Source organism: Phoenix dactylifera, chromosome 6, assembly GCF_009389715.1.
Source record: "Phoenix dactylifera cultivar Barhee BC4 chromosome 6, palm_55x_up_171113_PBpolish2nd_filt_p, whole genome shotgun sequence".
Classification (NCBI taxonomy): Eukaryota; Viridiplantae; Streptophyta; class Magnoliopsida; order Arecales; family Arecaceae; genus Phoenix; species Phoenix dactylifera.
Window position 1 is genome coordinate 7,612,871 of NC_052397.1, and position 26,335 is coordinate 7,639,205.

General features: G+C 37.7%; 1 protein-coding gene across 3 annotated transcripts in view; it reads left to right on the forward strand.

Moving 5' to 3' along the window:
* Positions 1-1,033: 1,033 nt before the first annotated feature.
* LOC103718693 (kinesin-like protein KIN-14L) overlaps positions 1,034-26,335 on the forward strand; it is an 81,058-nt gene continuing 55,756 nt past the window's right edge. The window contains exons 1-5 of one of the 3 annotated variants that reach the window (XM_008807623.3): positions 1,034-1,449; positions 9,098-9,221; positions 19,087-19,173; positions 19,325-19,495; positions 19,659-19,765. In XM_008807623.3, coding sequence (XP_008805845.2) covers positions 1,255-1,449; positions 9,098-9,221; positions 19,087-19,173; positions 19,325-19,495; positions 19,659-19,765 — 684 coding nt within the window. In that variant the 5' untranslated portion in view covers positions 1,034-1,254. Of the gene's footprint in view, positions 1,450-2,380; positions 2,534-9,097; positions 9,222-19,086; positions 19,174-19,324; positions 19,496-19,658; positions 19,766-26,335 lie in introns of those variants that run through there. The other 2 variants (XM_026809107.2, XM_026809108.2) reach the window with 2 other exon arrangements.

A 26,335-nucleotide genomic window follows, 5' to 3' on the forward strand; every position in this document is an offset into this window, starting at 1 on the left:
TTAATTAGTACTGTATCCTGTCCATGTCCAAAACAGGTTATTGGATTACACTATTGTTTTTGCATTTTGATGATCATATTCTTACTTAAGAGTAAAAGTACAACTATCAACGACTCCGCTACATTACATTTAAATATCCTTTAGGTGAAATATTTTTTTTATTTTTTATTATACATATATTGTTAAAATTTTGTATAATCACAGTATAACATGATGCTAATATCAAAATTTTATTTTAAAAAAATAATTAAGCTTTTATATCTATTAGATTTCATTCCATTTATGTTATCTGTGCTACTACATGTCTTCTATACTACATTTCAATAGCATCTAGAGAAGAAAAAAAAAAAGCACTCCATGCAATGTGTGGGTTATATGCTAGTACTATCAAAATTTCTAGATTTACAGGTCAAAGTCTTGATTAGAAATATGATAATTTTAAAAATACACCAATTATCTTGGATAAACACCAACATGTCGATCCCAAAAAGCAAAACCATCAATGTCAAACCTTTGATAATCGGGGATAGATAGCTCCTTAGTACCCAGGATTCTACCTTTCCACTACTTTCATCCCACTTAATGTAAGAAAATGGTTACTTATACATCATCGACAGAAAACAAACTCAAAAGGAGTAGTAATTTTTGTCTTTGAACAAACGAGTAACCATCACTTAAAATCATTTGTAACCTGCTGCTGTGTGATTACAAGATTAGTATAAAAAAAATCCAAATATAAAAGAAGATTTCTCTCACTTTATCTCAATACTGTTTATATTCCTCAAGGATAACTTAAAGATGCCCTGAAATTGCTTATCCGATTTTCCAACTAGATCTAACTCATTTTACAATACTGGTGAGGTCGAACACAAGCTCACACGAAAAATAGTCGAAAGACAATGAACTTTTTTTTAATATTTTATTTTATTTTTTATGTCACCTATTTCAAACAAAGGATCCATGAATGAAGTTAAAAAAAGGAAACAGAAAAAACCTAGACAAGGGCTAGGCGACCGCACCAATGCGGCGAAGGATCACCCTTGGGGTGGTAGAAAACCTCTGGCCTGGGTGTCTCCTCTCCGTCCTCACGAGTTATAGATAGAGCCCTCCTCCGATCGCCAACCCCCTCAACTCCCCATTCCTCTCCTCTCCTCCCCGCGTCCTCCCCATTCTCCTCCATTTCTCTCCATTTCCCCTCTCTTGCGCTCGGTTTCTAGGGTTCGAATCGCGAGGGAGAGGGAGAGGGGGACGGCCATGGCGGAGCAGAAGAAACGGTGGACGTGGGAGTTGCCGGGCTTTGAACCCAGAGAGTCCTTCGAGCGCGACGATCCGGAGCCCCACCCCGTGGTCCGGAGGCTATCCGTCTCGCCGTCGTCCCTGGTGCAGCGCCCTGAGCTCGCGAAGCAGCCCCTCGCTGCCAAGTTCCAGAAGTTGAAGGACCAACTCAAGGTTTCGCCTTTCTTGTTCCTTCGTCCATTCTCGGTCTCTGAATCTTTCCTTTTCTTCTTCACTGCAGTAGTAAAAATGTGGATTTGACACTATACTGTTCTGTAAATTGGCCACTATTCAGCTGGAATGAGATCTATGATTCGGTAAAAATGAGAAAATGAGCGATTTTTATGCCTAAGATTATCTGAGCTTGTTTGGTGGCCTCTACTTTAGCAAGAACTCTATGTGTGTACACTTCGGTGCACTTTGATATACTTTGATACATAAAGTTTGTCATTCTGCTAAGAGCTCCTTATTGCACTACGAGTTTAAGTTTCACACGGATTCATAAAGTTGGTCATTTCTGCCAAGTTATATCTATCATGCTATGATTTCAAGGTTCCTAGCAAACATGTGTTGTGTAGCTTCAGAGTGGAAGTGGAGAATGGTAACAAATTGTTGAATGGTACAAGAAGACAGGAAGAAGAGACGCATGACTGGATGGGGATCTTGAAGGGTACTATATGGGGTTATTAAATTCGAGGACTTCTAAATTTCCAAATCAGTGTTGTATGATAGTTAGTGAATTGCTATACCAGAGAAGTGCATGACGAAGAGGACAGATGATAGTTGCAGTCTTAGATGGTGATATACGTTTGATTTTATAATTGTCCCATGCACTTCCTCTCTGCATTATATTCTTGGTTTTTCTTAAAGTTCATGATTTAATTGCTGTGTTGTGTCGCAGAAGGTTTGCTAGTTAAAGAACTAAACTGGAGGCTTTTCATGGAAGTCAAAAAATTTAGGCTACTTATTTAGCTCATCTCTTAGTGTAATAGCAAAACTTAACATTTATTAGATTGGTATAGACTTGTACATGGTTACTACTGTATAAGATGCCTTGATAATGGATTGCAGGAATGGGATTGAGAAGAAGTAATCTGAAAAGATAGGTGAATGTCACTAACCAGGAAAACAAATCATCTTCCATGAAAGTTGAGCAAGCAAGTGAGGTAGTTGAAGCCCGCACAGTAGCTCAATGATATTGCTCACTCAGGGGAAGATCAGGAAAACAAGTGGCTTGCTTGATATCTTTCTTTTCTTGGTAAGAAACTCCCTCATATTAACACAAGGGATGGATACATGTTGTAGGGTAATTTTGCTGTATTGTTCAATCTTTTGGAAATGGAACTAGATGACACAATCTATCCCAATGTTGAAGAAATTCCTCCGTGCTCTTTGATGCGTCTAGAGTTGCTAGGATAAAAACTTTAGAAACTTTTATTGATAGAGGACACCTTCTTTTGTCTTGCACCAGGAGTTCATCTCTCCTAGCAGTTTTTCTGATATGAGAAGGTTTTTCTTTTCCTGCTGATGTCTTGATAAACAACGTTCCCCATTGAAGAAATTATCTTATTGGTGTCATTTCTTTATCAGATTAGCTTTCCTAGTGAAATTTTGGAGACCTATGAAATATTGACTCAACCATTGATGCCACTGACAAGTAAGCAACTGGAGATTGTTTTTTTTGCACACAGAAGGTCATGGCTGCTAACAGCTATCTTATGGGAGAATAAATACGAGATTAGTGGTTCTTATTTTCTATATTCATTGATGAGAGCCCCATTTGTGTTGAAAATGGTGGTGCAAGTGGTTCTTCACTTAGTTCATAAATGAAATTTTGAGCTGAAAAATTTAGTTCATATTGCTCCTTAGACATGAGGATACAACTGTTTCCTACAGTTTTAATATAGTCACCATGCGGCTTGTCTTGAGTATTATTGCAGTATAACATGTTAACTTTATAGGGCAACCATATTGGGTTATGTGTTGAGTAGGTTAGTCCAACATGAAATAAATTATGGTGGCAATGCAATAAAAAAAGTTGTCCAATGCATGAGGCTCCCACTATTGTGGGGTCTGGGAAGGGTCAAATTTACGCAGCCTTATCCTCGCTTGCAGAGAGGCAGGATGGTGATGCAATCAGACATTAAATTCTTCAGGAAGATCTTTATATGGACATCATTGCAATATAAGATTTTTAGAAAAACTGACTTAGTTAATTTTTTTCAGGGATTGCAAAATTCCATTTTCTTGATCTTGTCCTAGATCCTACCTAGATTGATTCATTCTAGTTATCAAAATAAAACTAATGTATCTCGAACTTATCTGGATACTCTGATGGGGAACTGAGTTGGAAGAAGTTTTTGCACAACAAGTTCCTTTTCATGAACGATCATTCTATAGGGATCTTGCTTAGCTTGTCCATATTTAGTTAAGTGTATAGATAATATTGTGGTTTGTGGTGGAGTAAACTTAGGATATTCTTACTGAATATGATTTTTCAATTGATCTAAGGTCTATCCTCTCTACTGCTAAACTTGGCACCTTATGTCTGTTGCTGTAGAGCACCATAAAAACTACCCATTCTAGTTTGTTCTATGGTTCCAGTTTGTTTCTCTATTTCCCTTTGTTTGCGTGTGAATGGGAGAGTTATGGGGAAGCTCTAATAAGGTTCACAGATTGATGACATGTATGCATCATAAAGTTTGTAGTTTATTGGGAGGCTCTTTTCTCATCAATAATTCTTTTTAGTTTTTTCACATCAATATTTTTTTTTTAGTTTTTTCAATGAACATATACTTCCCTATTCAAAAAATTTGTTAAAGATTTATATCATATAAGATTATTAGTTGCTGAATTGATTTCTCAATATTCACAAAATGTTGCACTTCAAATATGTGGATGGTGTTGTTCTTATAAGGAGTGTTACTGAAGGAATAAAAAGATTGAAGAAGTTTCTGAGCAAATATTTATGCAGTTGAGACCTGTGAAATTGAACTACATTTTTGGGAGTTGGTGCAGCTAGGTCAACACGGGTTAGATCTTGCCAGTATAAATGTGACAGGTCTTAGGAAGAGAAAATGCTGGTGACCAAGCCTATGGCTATGCACCCTGCTACCAAGCTTACAGTAGATCAATCTGAACTTATAGATAATCCGCAGGCCCCTTTTCTACCCCAACAGGTGGTAAACATGGGGGGACATCTCGAATTGGGCAAATGGCAAGTCACATGACCCTGATTTTCTACTTGTTTGCAATAATATAGATGAGAGGAAGAGGAATGGGGTCAATATCAAATGGTGTGAAGATTGGTTGGTAGATTGATTTATCTCATGGTCATGTGTCTAGAAATTGTTTCCCTTGTTAGTATGTTATTAAATACATAAAAGCTGGTGGGACTGTTTTATCATGGTTACTTTATTTGCATATTTTTGATATCTAAAAGGTGCTTCTAATCAGTTTGTTCAAAGATCATTAATAAATAGAAGATTTTTCTGATATTAATGGGGCAAGTTCTCTAATTGACAAGACTTAACTACAAGTTCTTCATTGAAAGAAATGTTATAAATTGGAGACTATGAAAAAAGATCCAATATATAAGAAGATAGATGTAGATTTTTGAGTTATGTCTCATCCATCATGTGAACTTATGCACCGAGGTGTCCATTTTCATAGTTAATTGCTATTGGAAGGTGTTTGGAAGTCATATTATTGCAGTGAGTTAGCGTAACATTTTGGTTAATAATCCAGTTTTTTTCAAAGAACAAATGCATTAGGGTGGATGATTAGTTTTGTTAGGAACTAGTATTTGGCATGTGTGATACATTGCTGTTATACAAAGGGAGCATGTGATGGATGCTATGATCTCATTATTAAGATTGATTGGAGTAGATTTGCTATATATACATCCCATTTAATCTTATGAACTTTTTTTTGATAAGTCACTTAGAGTGATATGGCGGGATGTATATGTTAAAAAAATGATGCACATAAAAGTTAAGAAAGGTACATGCCTGAGGTGTTAATCAGGGAGGTACGCGCATGCCTGTTTGTGTTTTTTTTTTTGGGGGGGGGGGCGCTTTTTGGAGGTCAAAGAGTCGGGATGAAGATGCGGAGACCATGGAGCTCTCTTATAAAATTAGAGATCAAGTGGGGCAAAAAATTAGTCACTCCTAAATCAGACTGCTGATCAAATGGCCAATAATTTCATGAAGGCCATTTGGATTGAGACAACTGGTTGACTGTTACTGCTATAATGTATTTAGAGCTTCAATTTTTTATGCTCCAGCTCGAGTGCAGTATTGGAGGTCTACTAGTTAAGTTCATATAAATGCTGAGTTTAAGATGACAGTGTGCTTTTCAATCCATTTTCATGCATATGGGCCTCATCTATTACATTTGTTCTAGTTTCATAGCTCGAACATGTTATAGATCAATTAGTGCCCCTGCTGCTCAGGGCAATTTGGGGATTCGATAATATTCTTAATAGTATAAGGAAGTTCTGCACCCAATAATTCTTCCTCCCCATCTCTTCATCACTTTTTCCATTTTTCCTTCATCTACTTTCTACTCCCCTATACATGTTTGCCCTTTGATCCGTGGATATGAATCTCCATTCTCATCTTCTTTCTTATTTTTCTTTTAAGGGACCGTAGTTCCAATTTCTGCAGGACCATAAGCACAGGGTGGGTTGAATTCTTACTTTGATACAGAGTTAACATAATGCTTTTTATACGGGATCTTGTCTCTTTGCAAAGTACATTTAAGATTGAGAGAATTCCTTGGCTTAAGAGCAAGAAAATTGACTGAAAAGTTCAAGTTAGGAATATTAAGATAATTTTATAGATAATCAAAGGGGATCTTAATAACAGCACCTGTTGTGAAGAATGATTGTACAATTGCATGTGTGGATATATTATGAGGTAATATTTTTTAGCAATAGAACTTGCAGATCAAAGGACCATCTGTAAATCATTTGATGCCAGCTATTCAAATTTTTTGATGGAGAAATATTGTTGACAGGCTCCTGACTCTTATTAGGTTACAACCTAGAAACGGTATTTAGCTAGTGCCAAATGTAACATAGGGCTCATGATATATCCCTCATCAAATTTTCTTCACTTCTTCATGTTCCTAAATGGGTATGTTCTGTTGCTGGAGATCTTGAGCGAAGAACAAACTCTTCCCTGCTCCCTTGACCTTAATTAACTCCCATCCTACTAGCGCATTGTATCCAACCACACGGTGGCAAATCGATACAAGTAGCTAAAGATCTCGCATCCGACATCTCTGGCTGAATGGTTAGGCAACACTATGGCACCTGTGTCAAACTTATCAAAGAAAAGACTAGTGTTGCTTGCATCTTTTCTGAATAGGAGTTCCTCTTCTTCTATCTTTCCAAATGTAGTGGCTGTCATGTGTGGTGATTCTGGCAGCTGTTTGGAACTACTCAACTGAGAGGAATTGATGGATGGAACACAATTATATGCATAGAACCTATTTATTCTGCTATATTCTTGAAGATGCTAAGAGAGCTATTAAGAGGCAGGCTAAATTTTTGATTTATTTACTGGTAATAGAGTCTGTATTTGTTGAACTCTTTCAAAGTTGGAATTGTGGCTTGGTGCCTAGGGAAAATAACAAAGCTATTTTATTGCTTAAGTATGGCAGAGGCTGACTAGAGCTAACTTAGATGGATCTGCTACCCTATGCAACCCTTGTGTGAGGGATTCCTAACGATTCTGAAGTGTTCATTTTATGTTTTTCTGGGGTCTCAAAAGTTTATGACATGTTCACATCATGGTATTGATGGACATGCATATAGGCTAAAAGGATGTAAAAATTCAGGAGAGGCATACATGACTGGTTCAGATGTACAATGTCTGCGTTGTATTTGTGAAAATTCCAAAGTTTCTTGGATCCCAATTTCTTCTAAGCAAGCTTTGGAATTCTTCTGAATTTAAGGGATGATGTTTTGAGTCTCCTAAATCTTGAAAAGAGCAGAACTGGGGGCCAAAATGATGTGCGTTGTACCCTCTCAGGAGGCTAATACCCTGCATCCTTGTATTAATAGGCTTGAAGTCTGTATACTTTATATACACATATATATATATATATATATATTTATTTATTTATAGAGATAGAGAGAGGGAGAGCCAGACTTGGCTACACTCGAATGGATCTTCACTTAGATTCGGTCAGATGTGCATTAGACAACAAAGATCCCTCATCAATGAATCGAGCCGTTGGATGTGATTCACTATATCTAACATGCTTACACATCAAAAACCATGTGATTTGGAGAACTCTAGCCTATGCATCAAGTGATCAAAAAACATATATAATTTAATTTTCTTTAGAATATTCAATTTTTTGACCACGTGATGCATAGGCTAGAAGTCTCCAAATCATATGATTTTTGGTATGTGAGTAGTTTAGATGTAGTATATCACATCCAATGGCTCGAATTATCGATATGGGACCACCATCGTCCAATGTAGACTTGATCGGATTTGAGTGGCGATTCACTCGAGTGTAGCCAAGTCTAGCACGCTCTCTCTCTACACACACATATACATATATGCATACACACATATACATGTACATAAATATACACACACATATAGATATTTTCATATATACATACACGCACACACGCTGCACACGCACACGCACACACACATATAGAGAGAGGGAGAGAGAGGGGGGCTCCACTAGATGTCTTTTGTGGTTTCCTTACACCCTAAAGTAGATATTTACAAAGAATAAAATATAATTGATGGTTTTGATGAATACTCTGCACTTGCATTTTTTCCCCTCCGAACCACCATGGAGCATGTTGAATAAGCCAACTCCTTTACTATTTGTGCCTCAAAATTAATGTTCGCAGTCTACACATATACATGTACATAAATATACACACACATATAGATATTTTCATATATACATACATGCACACACGCTGCACACACACACACACACACACATATAGAGAGAGGGAGAGAGGGGGGGGCTCCACTAGATGTCTTTTGTGGTTTCCTTACACCCTAAAGTAGATATTTACAAAGAATAAAATATAATTGATGGTTTTGATGAATACTCTGCACTTGCATTTTTTCCCCTCCGAACCACCATGGAGCATGTTGAATAAGCCAACTCCTTTACTATTTGTGCCTCAAAATTAATGTTCGCAGTCTACACATATACATGTACATAAATATACACACACATATAGATATTTTCATATATATATACATGCACACACGCTGCACACACACACACACACACACACACATATAGAGAGAGGGAGAGAGGGGGGGCTCCACTAGATGTCTTTTGTGGTTTCCTTACACCCTAAAGTAGATATTTACAAAGAATAAATTATAATTGATGGTTTTGATGAATACTCTGCACTTGCATTTTTTCCCCTCCGAACCACCATGGAGCATGTTGAATAAGCCAACTCCTTTACTATTTGTGCCTCAAAATTAATGTTCGCGTCTTTATGAAGATGAGTATAAAATAATCCTGCTTTTATTATGTATGCAAAATTATACCTTATACAGAGTGTCATGCCTTGGTCTTTGTTCCTATATATGGATAGATCTAAATGTCATTGGAGCAAAGGTTAGATATCATCTGGCAAATAGAATTAATATTCACTCAACTGAAAAATGTGGCTAAAACTTAGTTGGCTGTTGATTATTATTTTGCATCAAGAATTGTTTCATGCACAGGTGGTTTCTTTCTCCCTATATTTTTTTCTTGCTGATATGTGTACTTGTTATCTTCATGTGTTATGCAATCTCTTAAATTGGCCTGACAGCATGCTAGAGAGGACTACTTGGAGTTGAGACAGGAAGCGAGCGACCTAAGAGAATACTCGAATGCAAAACTTGATAGAGTTACTCGCTATCTGGGTGTTCTTTCTGACAGGGCTCACAAACTAGGTAAGGCGATTAAAACTACTGTTCCAATGCATTTACCTTCTGCATGCACATTTAGCATTGTGCTTGTTGGTCATCTTTCTATTTATTTGTGCTACATGAATACAAGTTTTCTTTTGTCTTTCTATTTCCCTATTTTTTTTTGTGTTACTTGTACCTCCATCTGTGATTGCACCCTTGGACAATGGTGGACAACATGCACTTTTTCTTTATGCAGCTGTATACAGTAACTAATCTTTTAAACTGTTTGTGTTGTGCTCATTTATATTTACTTGTCGGATAATGCTTCTGTGAAATATCACCTATTGGAATGCATGGTGTAAATTGTTTGGGTATCCCAGTGATGCTGCATGAAGTTGGTTGATTGTGAAGCTTAACCAGTTAGGATGATCATAGAAGTTTGAGGCTGCGCTTATAGCTAGTCGCTATATTATGTTAACTCATCTTAAACCCATACCTTAAATGCACATTAATTACAAGATATGCAGAAAATCCTTGCATTTTTTCCTATGTATTGTTGTGGCTTTATGCAGTTGCTTTTTTGGCTATCTGAAAGGAAACAAAGCTGGTGAAAAATTTTGATCTAAGGATGTGCCAAACTATGCTCGAAAATAAAACTTTGATTCTTGTTAGAAACCATAAATTTCATTTTTCTTTTCCAATTTTCGGACCTACAAAATGCTTTCTTCGATTTTTACACTTCATCTTAATCTTTTTGATTTACAAGCCCCTTAAGCTTTATAATGTTCTACTCATTATTTAATTAGCTTTATCACCTAGAACATTTTTGCAAAAGAGTTTGAGGAGGATGAGGGCTGGAGCTGTTGGGAAGACACAGGGGTTTCATGAAGTTCCCTTTTTGATTTTTCTTAAATGCTTTTGGGGCACTCTGAAGCACGTGGTTTTTTTTCTGATGATTTTAAACAGCTATAGATGTTTAAAGACGATAAAGAATACTAGATTTGTGTGCTTGACTGCTTTTGTGTGTATATAAATAATGCTTCCTCCAAATGAAGTTTGGAGGAAATAGTCATTTGGAGGAAATAGTCAGCTGTAGAGCTATGAAGCCTTTTGAATGCTGTATACAAGATCCTGAGCTAGGTGCTTGCTTGCACAAAGGATAGGGTTATATGCATGAAGCATTGGCTCTTCTCCAAAAGCAATATATAGCATTATGCATGGTTGGCTGTACTCCCGGTTCGATGTATACCAAACTGAATTAATGGAGAATTGGGATGGCTCGTCTTGTTGGCTTGGTAAATAGGCCGAACAAAATTAAAAAGGCCCATGGTTAGCCCATTGCCCATTTCATTAAATAGGTCGAACCTAATCCCCCTCGGTTTGTGCCTGTTGATTAAATAGCCGTACCACACCCTCAGTTCGTGATCACCCTCCCTCCTGGCTTGCGTGAGAGGAGCACACCCTGTGCTCCCGTCCCGGCATTGAAACCTTACTTGTTTGCCGTCATTGTCCTACCATGGATCCCTTAGGCCCTTCGCGCCCCCCCTCCCTCTCTCTCCCTTGTGCGGCCCTTTGAAACCCTTGCCTCCATTGTCGACACCCCCCTCCTCCTCCTCCTTTCGGCCTTTCTTTTGCTCCCCATCCTTTTTTGGCTACGACTGCCGGACTTGGGAGATCAACCAGGTGAGTCCCTCCTCCCCTCTCTCTCCCTTGCTCTCCCTCCCTCTCCTTCCTTTTCTCCCTCTCCTTCTCCCTGTCCCTCCTTCCTCTCCGGCCCTCTCCCTCTCCTTCCCCAGGGTTCTAGTATGCCATGGTTCGATAAGGTACAGACCGGTATTGCACCCTATGGTTGCCGGCCGGCACATTTGTCGATACTGTATAAATTTTAGATAATTTTAAGGAAGCTGGAGTTCCTTGCAAGTTTTTTTTTTGAGATGCCATATGATAAGACCATCTAATATTTCTTGTTATGAAATTTGATGGCTTTCTGAGGTATTAATTCAGATAACCTTATATTCTGCAACTTTAGTTAAAGTTCATGCTACTCATTGTGGGTTTACTATTGGTTCATTTGCTAATTAACTAGCTATTAGTAGGGTTATTTTATTTTTTCTTTCTGTTAAGATTGATTGTTGAATGTCTAGAACATATTGTATCCACCAACAAGCAGATCTCAAATCTCATTATGACTTGAAAGTAGGGTCTATACAACTACCATCAGTTTGTCGATAATAAAATTATACCATATAATGGGAATATGGGGCAGCAACTGAGCATGAAGTTTTCAATATACTAGTGATGTGGAATAACCTATGGATGGCCACTATGCGTCAGTGAACCTCAAGATCAAGGAAACTAGGGTATTGTATGATTATGGTATTGGCTGCCCCATTTTTGGAAAATGGGGCATAACTGAAGGATTATGGACGGTCAAGGGGTTACTTAAACTTGCCCTATAAAATAGTGAGTCCCTAGGGGTTCTAGAAACTTTAATATGGAGGTTTCATAGCAATAGAGAAGGGGTCTGATCAAGATCCGCGAAATCAATACAGAGAACTGTACTGATACATTACTGGTTCGGTATGATACGATCGGTACGATATGGACTGAAACAAGCTTCCAACACCTTCCAACACCTTTTTCCTCGCTCCAGCCATCATATCGTCTGAAATCTGGCGACAGGATTGGTATCAACATATGGGCAGTTTTGCTTGGTTTGGACTGGTATGTACTAATTTCATATGCTGAACTGAACCTAAGTATTGTATTGGTAACTTACTGGTATGGTGTGATATGGTCAGTATGGAGCTGTGCGGATGACCATGGGTCAGATGTTAAGCTATAATGATATTTAGAAGACTTTTTGTGCAGATATCTTAATGTGAGAGTTAGAAATATTAAGCAAGCTAGAGCTTGGCATGTGCAATGCACATGAGAGGTAGTCTGATTGTGATCCTTTATGTTCTTTGTTCTTATTCTTTTTAATGGTTGATTTTTTGATAAATACGTTGGGAGGTCTACTTCTCTTGTTTTGTCCCTCAGAGTAAGAACTGAACCATGTAAGTTATGGTTATTTAGGATAGGAATTGTTATAGAAGTGTGAAGATCAAGAAATGTGAAATGGAATAACTGAGAGCCTCATGAATAGAGAGGCACTTAGGAGATTGTGTTTATTTTAGATTCATAGAGAATAGTCCATCTTGGGGTAAAAGGATGAGCTAGGCTTCGATTAGAATCTTGAAGTTGGTTATTTGATAAAGAAGCTGTTGATCAATGGCCCAAATAAAATTATGTTTTCAGATTAATTTAGTCAACACGAAAGTAATTATGTGCTTGATATCAATTTAAGAGGGGATTATTGCTGTGAAAAATTAATGGATGCCACTTTACAACAAGTAACACAAATTGGTTGATCCAGGTACCAATTTGGTTTCCAAGTTGATTAGGCATTGCTTATAATTTGTTTCTGTGGTAATTGACTTTAATGAATCCTAGTCTAATAATAACGCTAAATCAAACTTGTACCTTTGGGCTATATGAACCAGTATTGATATAAATTGGGATTATGGTTTATCTTGACCGAGATTGATAGTTGGAAAATTTTGAAAGAGTTGAGACTTGTTATCTCAGCTGGCATAGAATAAGTAATGCATCAACATATCAATTGGCAAGTATAATTAAAATAAGATTAACTAGGAAGCACTTGACAAGATTCCTCCTCCTGACTTTCGCCCTCTCACTTCTACTCCCTTATCCCTTAACCAACCAATCAACTGACCTCTTTGCCTGCACCTTTACTAGCCACCGCCATCTCTTTGGCAATTGCCACTAGCCATTTCTTTCTATTCCTCCATGAATAGCCTTTTTTTTCCTTTAACTTCCTCTATGCATCTTTACTCTCACTATCTGTGGCCCTTACCTTCTCTTCTAGATTGATCAAGCGCATTGGCCCCTTCCCATGAGTCTAATGCCTAGATTAGGCCACTAGTCACCACCCAGGGCCCTTGACTTTTGGACTTGGTTTTCGTCATTTAGTGGTAAACCGACATTTAAAGCAAGTTTTGCAATTTGGGTACTAGCCCTAGGAGATTGATATGATATGGTTCGTATCGAACCGAACCATACCTATACACCATAAATATATGTTATTGTTTTTTGTTTTCAAGGTTTTTAAGCTTCCTTTGTTTAATTTTGAGTGAAGAATAGGGTATTTTGAGTTCATTTGTGATGTTTAAATGTACTTTAATTTTGTACATTACATGCCTAAAGAAGGACATAGCTATATATGCATGTTAAATTCACTAAGTATAACATTTTCAATGTAAAAGACATATATTAAAAATTGGAAATGCAATATATATGCATCTTGTCAATTCCAAGTCGATTGTCGATGTCCCTTATAAAAGTCTTGGTCACGCTCATAATTGGGTCCTGTGACTTCAGTCTTAGTATTGTGCTCACCTTGGATCTTAGAAGCTTGTATGTATTAGATAGCCATTTTGATAGTGCTGTTTTGACTGGTATAGTTGCAAAAATTGGACAAATGACCGACCATGGTCTTATCTAAAGTTTGACTGAGCTTGGGGAGGATAGTACCCACTTGAACATGTTGCATATCCACATGGGTCATAACTTGGTACGGAAGGATATGATTTAGTATAGGATGATGATCCTAAGTACCAAGGAGATCTTGATATGTCCAAGATTGCTCTCTCTTCTATTGCTTCTCTCTTACCTTGAAATAGAGGGAGAAAAGGGGACTGGATCCTTTTCTCCTCAATCATTGAGGCCTCGAACCGATTTGGGGTGGTTCTGCCCGATAAGGACCATTTCATAGGGTTTGGAAAAAATTGCGTATGGACCATGAACCATTCCGGTTCACAGTTGGTATAGTATGATACCGAGTGAATTGTTCGGTACGATATTACATACCTTGGTTTAAAGTACCATTACCTTATGTGTATAGTATAGTCCGATACACTACCATACCTACACAAGGTACCCTGTTGTTGTCGACACAATGGGAGCCAGTTGTTATACAATGTGTTAATACAGTATGGTATCGAAGGATGTATTGGTATTGGTACCTTAATTGTACTGCATGGTAAGTATGGACAAGGTATACAATACCAAATCGAGGCCCCTAGTATAGTCAGTAACATATGATATCAACCACGAACCTGAATGGTTCATGGTTTCAGTACATGTTTGTGCCTGAATTGGTGCGAATTGGTTCTTATGCTGAACAGCTGGGAAATGCCCGATTCTGAGTGGTTCGTCCCTTAAAGGCGTCGCATTGGTTTGGGGCGTCAATTGTAGAGGGAGAGCGACCTTGATGCCTTTTTCTCCCCTGGATTCAAGGTAAGAGAGGAGAAAGAGGAGAAGACCAAGATAGGGAGAGAGTGAAAGGGTAAGTAGGAGGTTCGATCCAGATACTTCTCTTTTCCTTTTCTTTCTTCTATTACATGCCATAAATGGGAACATCTTGCCAAAATTTTGTATTGTGGTATGATTTCGTGATATATCCTAGTCTTAGATGTACACAATGGTACAACTTTTTTAGATTTTTGATAATTATTTTATTTTTATTAAAAATATTTTTTTTGATAAAAAGATAGTAGAAAATAAAGGAGATGTTAGATTTAAAAAATTAGCATCATGCTCGTGGTTTAGCATTGCTATCTGCTATCTTATTTTTTGATAGAAATTTGTTTGATTTTTGGTATACTGATTGCTTCTAAAATAATACTAGATTAATTAGGTTACTAGTGTTTAATATGGACTTAAAGTATATGTAGTACCCCCTATCAGCAGTTACATTAGTTAGAATTAAAATTTACTTTTTGATTTTATTTAAATTAGATATTACTTAGATGTTAGTCACCCATTATAATGTCTTTGATTTATGAATATTGCACAGTAATATTATAAGTTATCAACACCATAGACCAAAGGGTATAGGGAGGATGAAGGTACATTCTTAGAGAGGGGTGTAGCCACCAGTAAGAAAAACTTTATCCAAGTACTATTCTACATCGGGGGTTGTTTGGGGCTTTATAGTTTAAGTTGCACTAGAACTCGAGTCATTTGTCAACTTAAGTTATAGTATTTGACTTATAAGAAAGCTTACTTGTGTTTGGAGGAGAGTCTTGTGAAAAGAGGGGCGAAATGGGAAGGATGGGAAAAAGAGGGGGTGTCGCCGTAGCCCATGGGTGGGGAGGAGGTAGAGGCGGAAGGGTTCGGGTAGAGGTGTGAGAGGGGCAATGTAGGAGGTCTTCTACGGTGCCAGGGGATGGGGCTAGCCAGATTGATGTAGGAACGGCCGCTAGATCCATAGCTAACTATTGCTTCCAAGACTCGTTCATGGATGACCACCAATACTCGCGAAGGACTAGACGGTCGTCGGGTTACAACAATACTCGTGTCCATGATGTCTTATTTTGGAGCAAAGGCAGGGTAGTGTCGGGAGGCGGCCATGGTCATTGATAATTGTTGATTTTGGTGGGAGAGGTGGTTCGGAAAGGGATTAGGGTGGGTGGCAGCATGCTTGATGGACGGACACGCACGACGAGGAGGGCAAAGACATGCACGATGGATGTGTGGAGATGGGCTTTGCTTTTCTTTCAAATGGATAGAGAGGACTCCTACACCTATGGGAAGAAGGGGGGGGGGTGTAACAAGACTCAATCCATTAGAGGCGAGATGTCGGTGAGATAGGCTAGGAAGAGGTTTGGTGGTGCACGCTAGGGAGATTCGGCGGGAGGTGAACTTAGGATGGGGCGTCGAAGAGGAGGGAGATGATGACATGGGTTATGTACTAAGGCTTTGATTGAGATAGAACAAAAAGATTTTTTTTTTTTTAAAAATTAAGATACTATACGTGCGTTTAAGCAACTTGTCTTGCAGCCATTTTGATTGTGAGTTGACCTATTGAGTTGCAAATCGAAGAGCAACTCGAGTTACTATGTAATTTGAGTTGTAGGCTTCCAAATAGGTGGGCTGGCCTGTACTCGTAACTTAAGCTACATGCAGCCATGACTCTGAATAGCCCCTAGATCTTGTGAAGCGATGTGTTAACACAAATTGGGGGCGGATGGACAATGTCAGTATTTATCTTTGTAGCTGAATGGTGCTTTCATTGTAGTGGGACAACCCTATACTCGAGGAAATATGCAATCATGATCCTCTTGCAAATAGTCTCGATTATCGGGTGCAAGCGCAATTGGTTGATCATTGCATTGATCCACAACAAAAAAAAAATGTTTGACTTAGAAGAGATGAAATGCATTGGTCTATGCACGCTCAACCTGTAGCTGAGGTTCAAATGTCTTTAGCAAGAAGTTGATTTGAAGTATTGGAACCCACTCTACAATGATTTTATATATGATGAGGGTTTGATGATAGGTTGGCTTGGAGGTCAGCAAGCCAAGCTAGAGCTTGATGAGTCATGATCATCCCCTAGGCTAGTTGCTCTTATAGTCAAGCAGAGAACTGGGCAGATCGACACATGCCATATCCATAGGTAGCCGATGCCCACCAACAGTAGCCATTACAAAGTTCAAGGAGAAGCCATTCTAGGTTACCATTTGGTTCAAAAACGGAGACATCAGATTGGAGAAGTGATGGATGTTGAGGAGATGTCACCACTGCTAGTCAGGGAGCAGAGGTAGTAAGGGAGGCACAACCAGTCAGGGTAGTTTGCCTATTCGAGCCAACCAAGAGAGTCAGGGTGGTTGATTGAGCAAGAGTAAGAAGTCGGTGCCTCAAACATAGACTTAGGGATATCAAAAGAAAAGAAGGCGGATCCATTGGAGAGAGTGGAGGAGCCAATTCATAGTGATTGAGACTATTGATCCTTCTATGACAGATTGCCTAGTTCATTTCATGTTATGATCAATGATGACAACTCTTCGAATGATCATGTATCCAATGGCCAAGGGTGGACACAATGATCAGGGTGTTGGTGGCACAGAATTCCCCTTGCTTACTCCATTCGCTTATGAGTCCCAGTTTGAGTATGCGATGCAGGATGGAGACCACATGCATAAGGCTGGAGAGGACAATATAGAATGCAGGCGGAGGGGTCCTAAACGTGGTGGATGTGATACCAATCTAGCTGATGAGGAGGTGGTGCATCTAGGGAGAATCTCGGATGTATCAGTACCCCCTTGGCACTCAGGATTAGAGGTGGAATCAGGTCGGGTTGGATATATGATAGATTCAAAATATGTCAACTTGAACCCGACTTGTTTCTTGAATGGGTCTAAAATCGAAATCGAAACTTAACCAAATAGGTAAACCTAACCCAACATATAATGAGTTGAGTCAAGTTAGACCGGTTCAATGGTTAAGCAGTGCCACCACTACTTAGGATGATTATCTATACCGGATCATATACTCTTGGGCTGAGTTATGACCCATATTGTTATGCACGTTTGAATCTTTGTGTTCGAGTTGCTATCATCCTTCCTAGCCTAAATTAGACTAGCGATTAGACCTTGCTCGTTCCTTTTTAGATTTTTGTGATTGTGCTTCATGAAGCAGCAACATTAGCATGGCAGTTTAGTAGAGACATGTTATTGGGATCCTTGGTGGGCGTAATACCAAGGTTGAAGTCAAGTCTTAGGGCTCAATTACCAACATAATCAAGATGTGTATGAGGGACTGACAATTGACTTGGAATTTGACAGATGCTTGTATGTTCCATTTCCATTTTTTTTAATATAAGTATTTTACATTTTCAATGTTATACTTAGTTAATTTAACTTGTCTTATATAGTCAAGATATTTTCTAGGCATGTAATATAAAAAAAATTAAAGTATATTACATTTAAATATCAAAATGAACTTACAAGGTCCTATTTTCCACTCAAAATTAGATAAAGAATGTTCAATAACCCTGGAAAAAAAAAACCATAAAAATGTATTTTTGTTGTGTAGCGGTATGGTTTGGTATGGTGTGGTATGGAAATGCTACCAAACTGTATGCTGTCCATTACCAAGACTGTAAACTTGCACACAAGTACTTGAATCCATGCGTGGAATCTAAATGCAAATGTAAAAAGGGAGGAGGGTGGAATGGAGGGAAAGCTGAGGGAGTGGGCTGAACTGAGAGATAGGAAAATAGAGGGAGGAGGTAGTCTGAAACTGCAGCTAATGGTGTACTTAGATCCATGGGTAAAACCCTTGAATATAAAACTATTGAGGGAGAGGAGGGTGCAGTGGAGGAAAAGCTGAGGGAGGGGGCTGAACTGGGAATTTGGGAAAGTAGAGGGAGAAGACAGACTGAAAGTGTGGCTAATGGTTTCAAGATGTCGGTGATGGTGAGTGAGTTGAGGGTGTCTAAGTTTTTGCCTTTGGAGGGAGGCTGATCATATGAGCAGCTGATAACCACCTGCTGTCAAACATAAAAAATCTTTAAAAAACTATAAGAAACCAATTTTTAATATCTTGGCGAGTATATTGATATGGTACCAGCTGACATTTCTAGGTATATTGGCTTATATCAGCTGAGATAATATAGGCCAATTTTTTCATGCCTTACTGGCGAGCGGCTGAGACCTTTACAAACCAAGATCTCATCCAAGATGGAAATCCTTGTGAGGTTTGGCTGCATTCTTGTGCTTCATGAGTTTACCATTTTTGCCTTCAGATGGTTATTGCATTAGCCAGATTAAACTATCACTTCAGTCTCAAGTTGTCATTGGTTCATTATGTTTCCTTGTTGCAAATGATTTAGATTTGCTGCCTTCTTCTATTTTCTGGCGCTATAATAGTAATGTCTCCAGTTTTTGGGATACAAGCATTGAAGTGGTGATTGCTTTATAGATAGTTCTTTAGCTATGAAATGGCCTGTTGTTCTGAAGTTCTATATTAAGCTAACGGTTTACTTCCCTCTTACTTGCAGATCAAGCTGCTCTTGAAACTGAGGCCAGAATTAGTCCTTTGATCAATGAGAAGAAAAAGTTGTTCAATGACTTGTTAACTGCCAAAGGTACTAATATATCTGTAAGCCTTTGATTGCATATATTGGAGAATGTGCCATTTCTTCTTTGTTTTTGATGGTTGAAATTTGTTTCATTTCTCTCACTGTCTCTTTCTTCTGGATCTGGCTTTCTGTTGTGGATGCAACATCTCAATTTCAGGAAATGTGAAGGTATTTTGTCGTGCAAGACCACTATTTGAAGATGAGGGCCCATCTATAGTTGAGTTTCCCGACGATTTTACCATCCGTGTAAACACTGGTGATGATTCTCTTACTAATCCCAAGAAGGATTATGAATTTGATAGGGTTTATGGGCCCCATGTTGGACAAGGTAAGAATCAGTTGCAATATTCTACTCTTGAGATGGTCACTTCTACTCCTTTTTTTCTGTCTTTTGTTAAAATTATATAGATGTCTCTTACTCTAGGCAATATTACTGTGCATTCTGTTTATCTGGCTTCTTGTAGCTGATTCCGTGATACAAACACTTTCAGGGGAAATTTTTCATGATGTTCAACCATTTGTACTGTCAGCCTTGGATGGATACAATGTTTCTGTATTTGCATATGGACAAAGTCGTTCCGGAAAAACACATACAATGGTTCCTCTCATACTCTACTGCCCTTCTTTTGATTCTTTCTCTTAGTCTTAGTTTTTTTCTTTTTCCACCTAATTTTTTTCTTTTCTGAACCTATGCACTTCTTAATTTTCATTATCCTTGCCTGGATTCGGTTGTGGTCCTTTTATTACTTGGATTTGGTTGTATACTCTTGTTAGCTCATGTCTATATTGCTTTATGTCTTGGTTGATCCTGTTGCATTATTCCGAAGTTTTTGTTTGTGTGCAATTTGTTTGGAGCTTGTTTGGTGAAAGATGCAATTATGATCCATAAGACAAATTATGTTGGCTCTTTTAAATGTTGATAATGCTAAAATTTTGAGCAAAAAAAATTCATGGACTTTGGGCATACTCTTCCTTTCTTACAATTCTTATGTGAAAATATTGAAAAAAAATCATATGTTCTTATTGTTTCTTTTAATATTTGTTTTATTGTATCATCCTTTCTGTAATATATAATTGTCTAGTATTTTACATTTTTACCTTTACTACTTCAATGTAGAGTCCATGGTCTGCTGTGCCGGTACTGGAACCGGATCGGTTGCTCGTCTGCATGGGTCGGTACAGGCTTACGCCGTGCCGTGCCGTGCCTGTACCGGCACAATAGAGGAGACGGGGGAGGAAAAGAGAGAGAGAGAAGGGGGAGAGAGGGAGGCCGACGCCTGGGCAGGAGGCGGGGCCGTGGCTGGGTCTCATGTTTCATTTGAAATAGGGGTCTGGCCGCTTTTTAATTTTGTGGCTCGGGCGTCGGCCTCCGACGGCCCTCTGCCACCTTCCGCCGGCCTCCCTTCCTCTTCCTCTCCCCCTCTTTGCTTGCTCTCTTTTCCTCTTTTTCCTTCTCCTTCTCTCCCTCTGACAACGGATTCGTTTCCGTTGCTAGAACCGTCCCAGTCCGCCGTTGGGACGACTCAGTATGATAGAAATCATACGGTTTGGGACGGTTCCGCCAACCCTGGTAGCGTCTATTCATTTTTCTCTAGTTAGATTTTTTAAATAAATAAATAGTAGTTGCACCACTATATTTTGATATTTGGCTCATATACTGAATTGAACCTTGGTATTAGTACGACATCTTATCAGTACTGTATGGTTGGTATGGGGCACTAGGCAGACCTTGGTTGGTAGTAAGTCTATGTATAAGATATGGGCTTAGCGCTAATCCTTCATGCGAGCCAATTTGCCTATTGCGATTGAAATTGCACTTATACTCCGCCACTGCATAATAATTGAATACCCTAGCATATATGTCCTTGGTGGTTTTTCATTATATTGTATATGTACTCTCGTGGTGCCGACTGGAAAGCATCATCCCATAATCCCAACTTATGCCATGCTCTTGCTCCTGCTTTTTCCTCTCTAGATTCATTTCTGCAAATGTAACGAACACGTCATGCATTTTTATATAAATTCATAATTACTTAATTAATTATTTAAAATTGCTGAATTTACAATTTAATACAAAAAATCATTGAATTATTTCAGAAAATACTTCTATATTATTTGTACACGATACTTAATTTTTATAATTTTATATTTTCAATATTTATTAATTAATCTTTATATAATAAATTGATATTTAATTATTAAATATATAGAAAATTAATTATAATTCAAATTAATGTAGAACCCTACTAGATGTGTACATATTTATTTTTGTTTAAATCGAACATTATTTGAATAATTATTTAAAAATTAAAGAATTTATGTTGTAATGCAAAAAATAGCTAAATTACTTCAGAAAATGCTTCTACATTATCTATACATGCTACATTTTTTTAATGAGTTTTATAATTTTGAAATATTTTTTGATTAATTTTTAGTTAATAAATATCTAAAAAATTAATTTTAATTCCAGTTAGTGTAGGACCCTTAGTAGGGTGCTACATATATTGTTTTAGCTGATGGGTATGCGCAAATCACCATTTAATTTGGAATTTTATTTGAATTGGGGCTTAGATTTGTGCAACCCAAATTTAAATAAATTGCTACTAAATTGATTTAGCAAGTAGCATGCATGCCTCAAACATGCTACCAATTCTACAGAATTTTTTGAACATTATTTTATTTATTATTTTTTAATCCAAAAATATATGTTTAATCTAAAAATTTATATGATTAATGAGAAATCGTGGTTTCTTTGGTATTACTTAGAGCATCCTTTGATCTATAATATATCATGCAATCTTGCCAAAAGATAAAAATTTTGCATGATTTCCTCTCATTTTCCCTATTTTTGGCCTATTTTGAGCCTCAAAATGGTAAAAAATGAGAGAGGGAGAGACGAAGTTTTAAAGGAGGGAGGGATTATACCTTGATATTGGCTTCAATCTTGCAAGAATGTGGTGTGTTCTCCTCTTCTTGCTGAAATTAAAAAAAAAGAATAGAGAGGAAGAGGCAGAGAAGGCAAAGAAGGCCTTCTCAGCCTCTCCTCTATTGTTGGGATAGGATGGGCACTGAACCGAGCAAGGCTGGGCAACTCTACTCAGTTTGGGTCTGTTCAGGCCGGTTCGGAGCTTGTACTAACCCGATATGCTGTCTTGTCCCTATTTTGACCTAGTACGGGTTGGTATGCCCCAAATCGGGTGTTTCGAGACGAGACGGCCAATCTTGGCCAAGGCCTATGTTGGTCCAAGGTGCTTACCATATAATACCAAATGTACTGTATCAAACCAGTAACGTATTAGTATCGTTCCCAGTATTGTTTTTACAAACCTTGGATGGTGCCGGCATCAAAAGTAAGATGTGGTATCATATGTTGGTATGGTACAAGGGAGTGGACTAATACTGCTAGTCTGCTATCTTATTGGTCCGATACCACATGACAAGTTTAGAGTGGTTCTATATGATGCTTTAATCCATGCTTTCCCCCTTTTCACTATATTTTTGTATCAATTGCCTAAGAGAAGAGATAGCTTGCATTGTTGACCTTTTTAGGCATGCATCAAATTTTTTTCTGAGAGACTATTGCCATTTTTTCATAGTGTTTATTTAGTTGTCCCTTTCCTATAACGCCATAGAGAGACTCAAGTTTAACTCCTTGATAACCATAGTATTCTGTATACCACCTTCATTATTATTTTTTATTTCAAAATCTTATTAAATAAGTAAGCAAGCCATGTTAACGAGAATCTTTCATAATTTTCCAAATCTCAACATGTATTTCATATACATCCTTTTTGTTGTGGGATGGGGTTTCCAGTTTAGTCCCACATCGGCTAATCAGCGGAAAGGTCTGTGCCTTATAATGAGGAGGCCTAAAACCTTTCCTCACGAGGCGCCTTTTATAGGACAAAACCGTGAGGGTAGGGGGCAACCTCCGCGGACCCCCGCGCCGTCAGGGCTCGGGACTGTCATTGGGACTGTCATTGGGCTCCGGCCCTGGGCGACCTCCCTGGGCGACCTCCCGCAGACCCGAAGCGGCAATCCCAGAGCGGACAATACCTCGGGAGGGACGCAGATGCTTTCCCTGCTCGGCCGGTGTGCGGGCTGGTGTCGGGGTTCCGACCCCACATCAGATGGCGCTAGAAGGAGGGCTTGAATGGGATGGGGTTTCCAGTTTAGTCCCACATCGGCTAATCAGCGGAAAGGTCTGTGCCTTATAATGAGGAGGCCTAAAACCTTTCCTCACGAGGCGCCTTTTATAGGACAAAACCGTGAGGGTAGGGGGCAACCTCCGCGGACCCCCGCGCCGTCAGGGCTCGGGACTGTCATTGGGACTGTCATTGGGCTCCGGCCCTGGGCGACCTCCCTGGGCGACCTCCCGCAGACCCGAAGCGGCAATCCCAGAGCGGACAATACCTCGGGAGGGACGCAGATGCTTTCCCTGCTCGGCCGGTGTGCGGGCTGGTGTCGGGGTTCCGACCCCACATCACTTTTCATAGCTACCTTCAATTTTTTAAATAGTGCAAAATAAAAATAGACACTTCCCTTATCATGCTTCTTTGTGAAGATCTTTTTAGCAGAATTCTCTTTTAATTTCATTATCTTCACCAATATCCTGTCATCGTTACTTTTAATATATCCTACCTGATCAATATCCTTAGGTTTCCTCTCCTTACTTTTGTTGCTCCATAAATTTCAGTCTCATGCTCCTTTGAACCCAATTGGTCATATAAATTATTGTGTGCTACATATTGAAGCTTACTTTACATTTCTGTATCTTTTTTAGGCTCTTAACCTTTCAATATCTTTCAGTATGATTTGTGTCTTTCCATTGCTTAAAGCAAGTCTATTTTATCTTAATTGCATCTTGGACATTAATATTCGACTACCAAGTATCATTATGTTCATATCTTTTGCTCTTCTCTCTCCAAGAATATCTTTAGCTACTCTTTTGATACAATCGACAATCTGCTCCTACATTTTATTTGGCTCCGTACTTGAGTTCCAAATTTCCTCCTTTGATAATTTGCTCTTGAAAGGTTTTATATATGCTTCTTTTAAATTCCACCATCTTATCAGTAGGTATTTATTTATTTTTTTCTTCTTTTATTTAGTATATACATTTGAAACTACAAGTCTATGTTGTGCGATTATGCTTTTTGTCACGCCCCAGATCCGAAGTCGTGAGATGGGGACATGGCAACTACCGCATGCTCATAGGCACTTCCTTGCAAGCATGCAAGGCTTCCATCATGATATCATAAATAACATAGCGAAATAAAATTAGAGTAACTAAAAACCAAATTTTAATAATTAATAAATCCAAGAAATATCCAATATTTTTGTTCACTAGTCTTACATCAAATATTCTTTGAACACTAAATCAAAATAAGAAACCTATAAAAATGTTTCCAATATTAAACTACAAAACTAATATTAGTGCTAGATATGTCGATACGTTCTGCTCTTGCCTCTAATTACATGTTTATAATAGTATCCTATTAGTGACTAATTTTTTGAATCTATGAAGAAAAAAGAAACCAAATATAAGCTCAACAACCCAGTAAGTAATGAATACCTTAACTAGATAATCCATCTAGTAAATTAAATATTTTTTTTGATAATAAGCATATAAACAAAATCATTATAGTTTAATAAATAAATTTAGAATATCCAGTATTGTCAAATATTCCTAAATTCAATTTAAAATATAATGTTTTGAAGTAACAACCTTTTTGACTATAACCATATTATTCTTATGGTAGGGTCTAAAGTACTTTTAATCCCTATGAAGTAGACCCATAGTACCGCACTTGACCCCTGTGGATTTGGTCCATGGTATCACACTTAACTCCTGCAGAGTGGGTCCGTAGTACCGCATTTAACCTCTGTGGAGTAGATCCATAGTAATATTAACCCCTATTGGAGTAGATCCCTATGAAGTAGATCCATAGCATTCAAGTCTCAGAATAGTCAAAGTACCAATATTAACCCCTATTGATGGTGTTCAAAACATAGTTAGGCTGGGAGTCTAAATCCAAAACGTACCAGATCTCTTTATAGCATAACATGTATACGTATTTCCATATAAGAATTATAAAAGGCATGCATAAAACTTGGTAGTAAAAATATTACTTCCTGAACTACAAATTTATTTTCTATTTGAAACATAGTGCGGTAAAATTCATAAATTGCACGCAAATCAATTTGTAATTTATTTGATGCCAAAAATTGATATAAAAAAATTAATTGAAATATCGAGTTCAGGTGGATCATTACTTACCTTAGGAGCACAATTAGCAGATAAATCCGACTAATTCTGAAAATTTCCTTCAAAACCTAATATCCAAAATTATTTTTTTATCAAAATATGGCCATGATAAATTCTAAAATAAAACTCTAAATCCTCAATTCCCCTAGAATCTAGACTAACCTAATAATTACTTGATATTGATATTCAGTACGCCGAAATAACTCCGTACCGTATCATACCGATACAGTGCTAAGGACACCGGTACGGGGTTCGGTATCGAGACCGCGAGCCATGCATATGATCCTAAGCCTGCATGGAAATTGATCAACCTAAAAATCAAGTATATTATTTATTCAAAATAGTGTACATTTTAATTACTTTATTATGCTCATAGTTTTCAGATTAATATTTTTATGTCCCCGAAATGCATCATACAAAATTTAAATTATTGTATTATAGAGAATTTTAATTATCTGATTTTTTATTGTGATTTATTGTACATCTTAAATAGCATATTTTTCAGTTTACAGAAATTAGTCATATATTATATTATACAAACATAACAGCCAATAATCTGAAAATTGATATATAGATCTCCAGAAAAATATTTTTCAGAAATTTTTGACCAGAACTCTATTTTATAGAAATACAAAAAGTATGATATTTTGAAATTTAGTTTACTTTGATTTATTGCACAAAAATTAATATGCATAATTTGTTATATCCAGAAATTAACTTTTTGAAATATAATATGCAGAAATCTTAAAAAAAAACTTAGCACAAATTCCCAGAAAACTAATTTTTAGAAAATTAAGACAGATGAGAAATTCTATTATTTAGAAATTTTGAAACTACATACTATATGCCAATTCCCCATAAATTAATTTTCAGAAAATTAAAACAGATGCAGAAATTCTA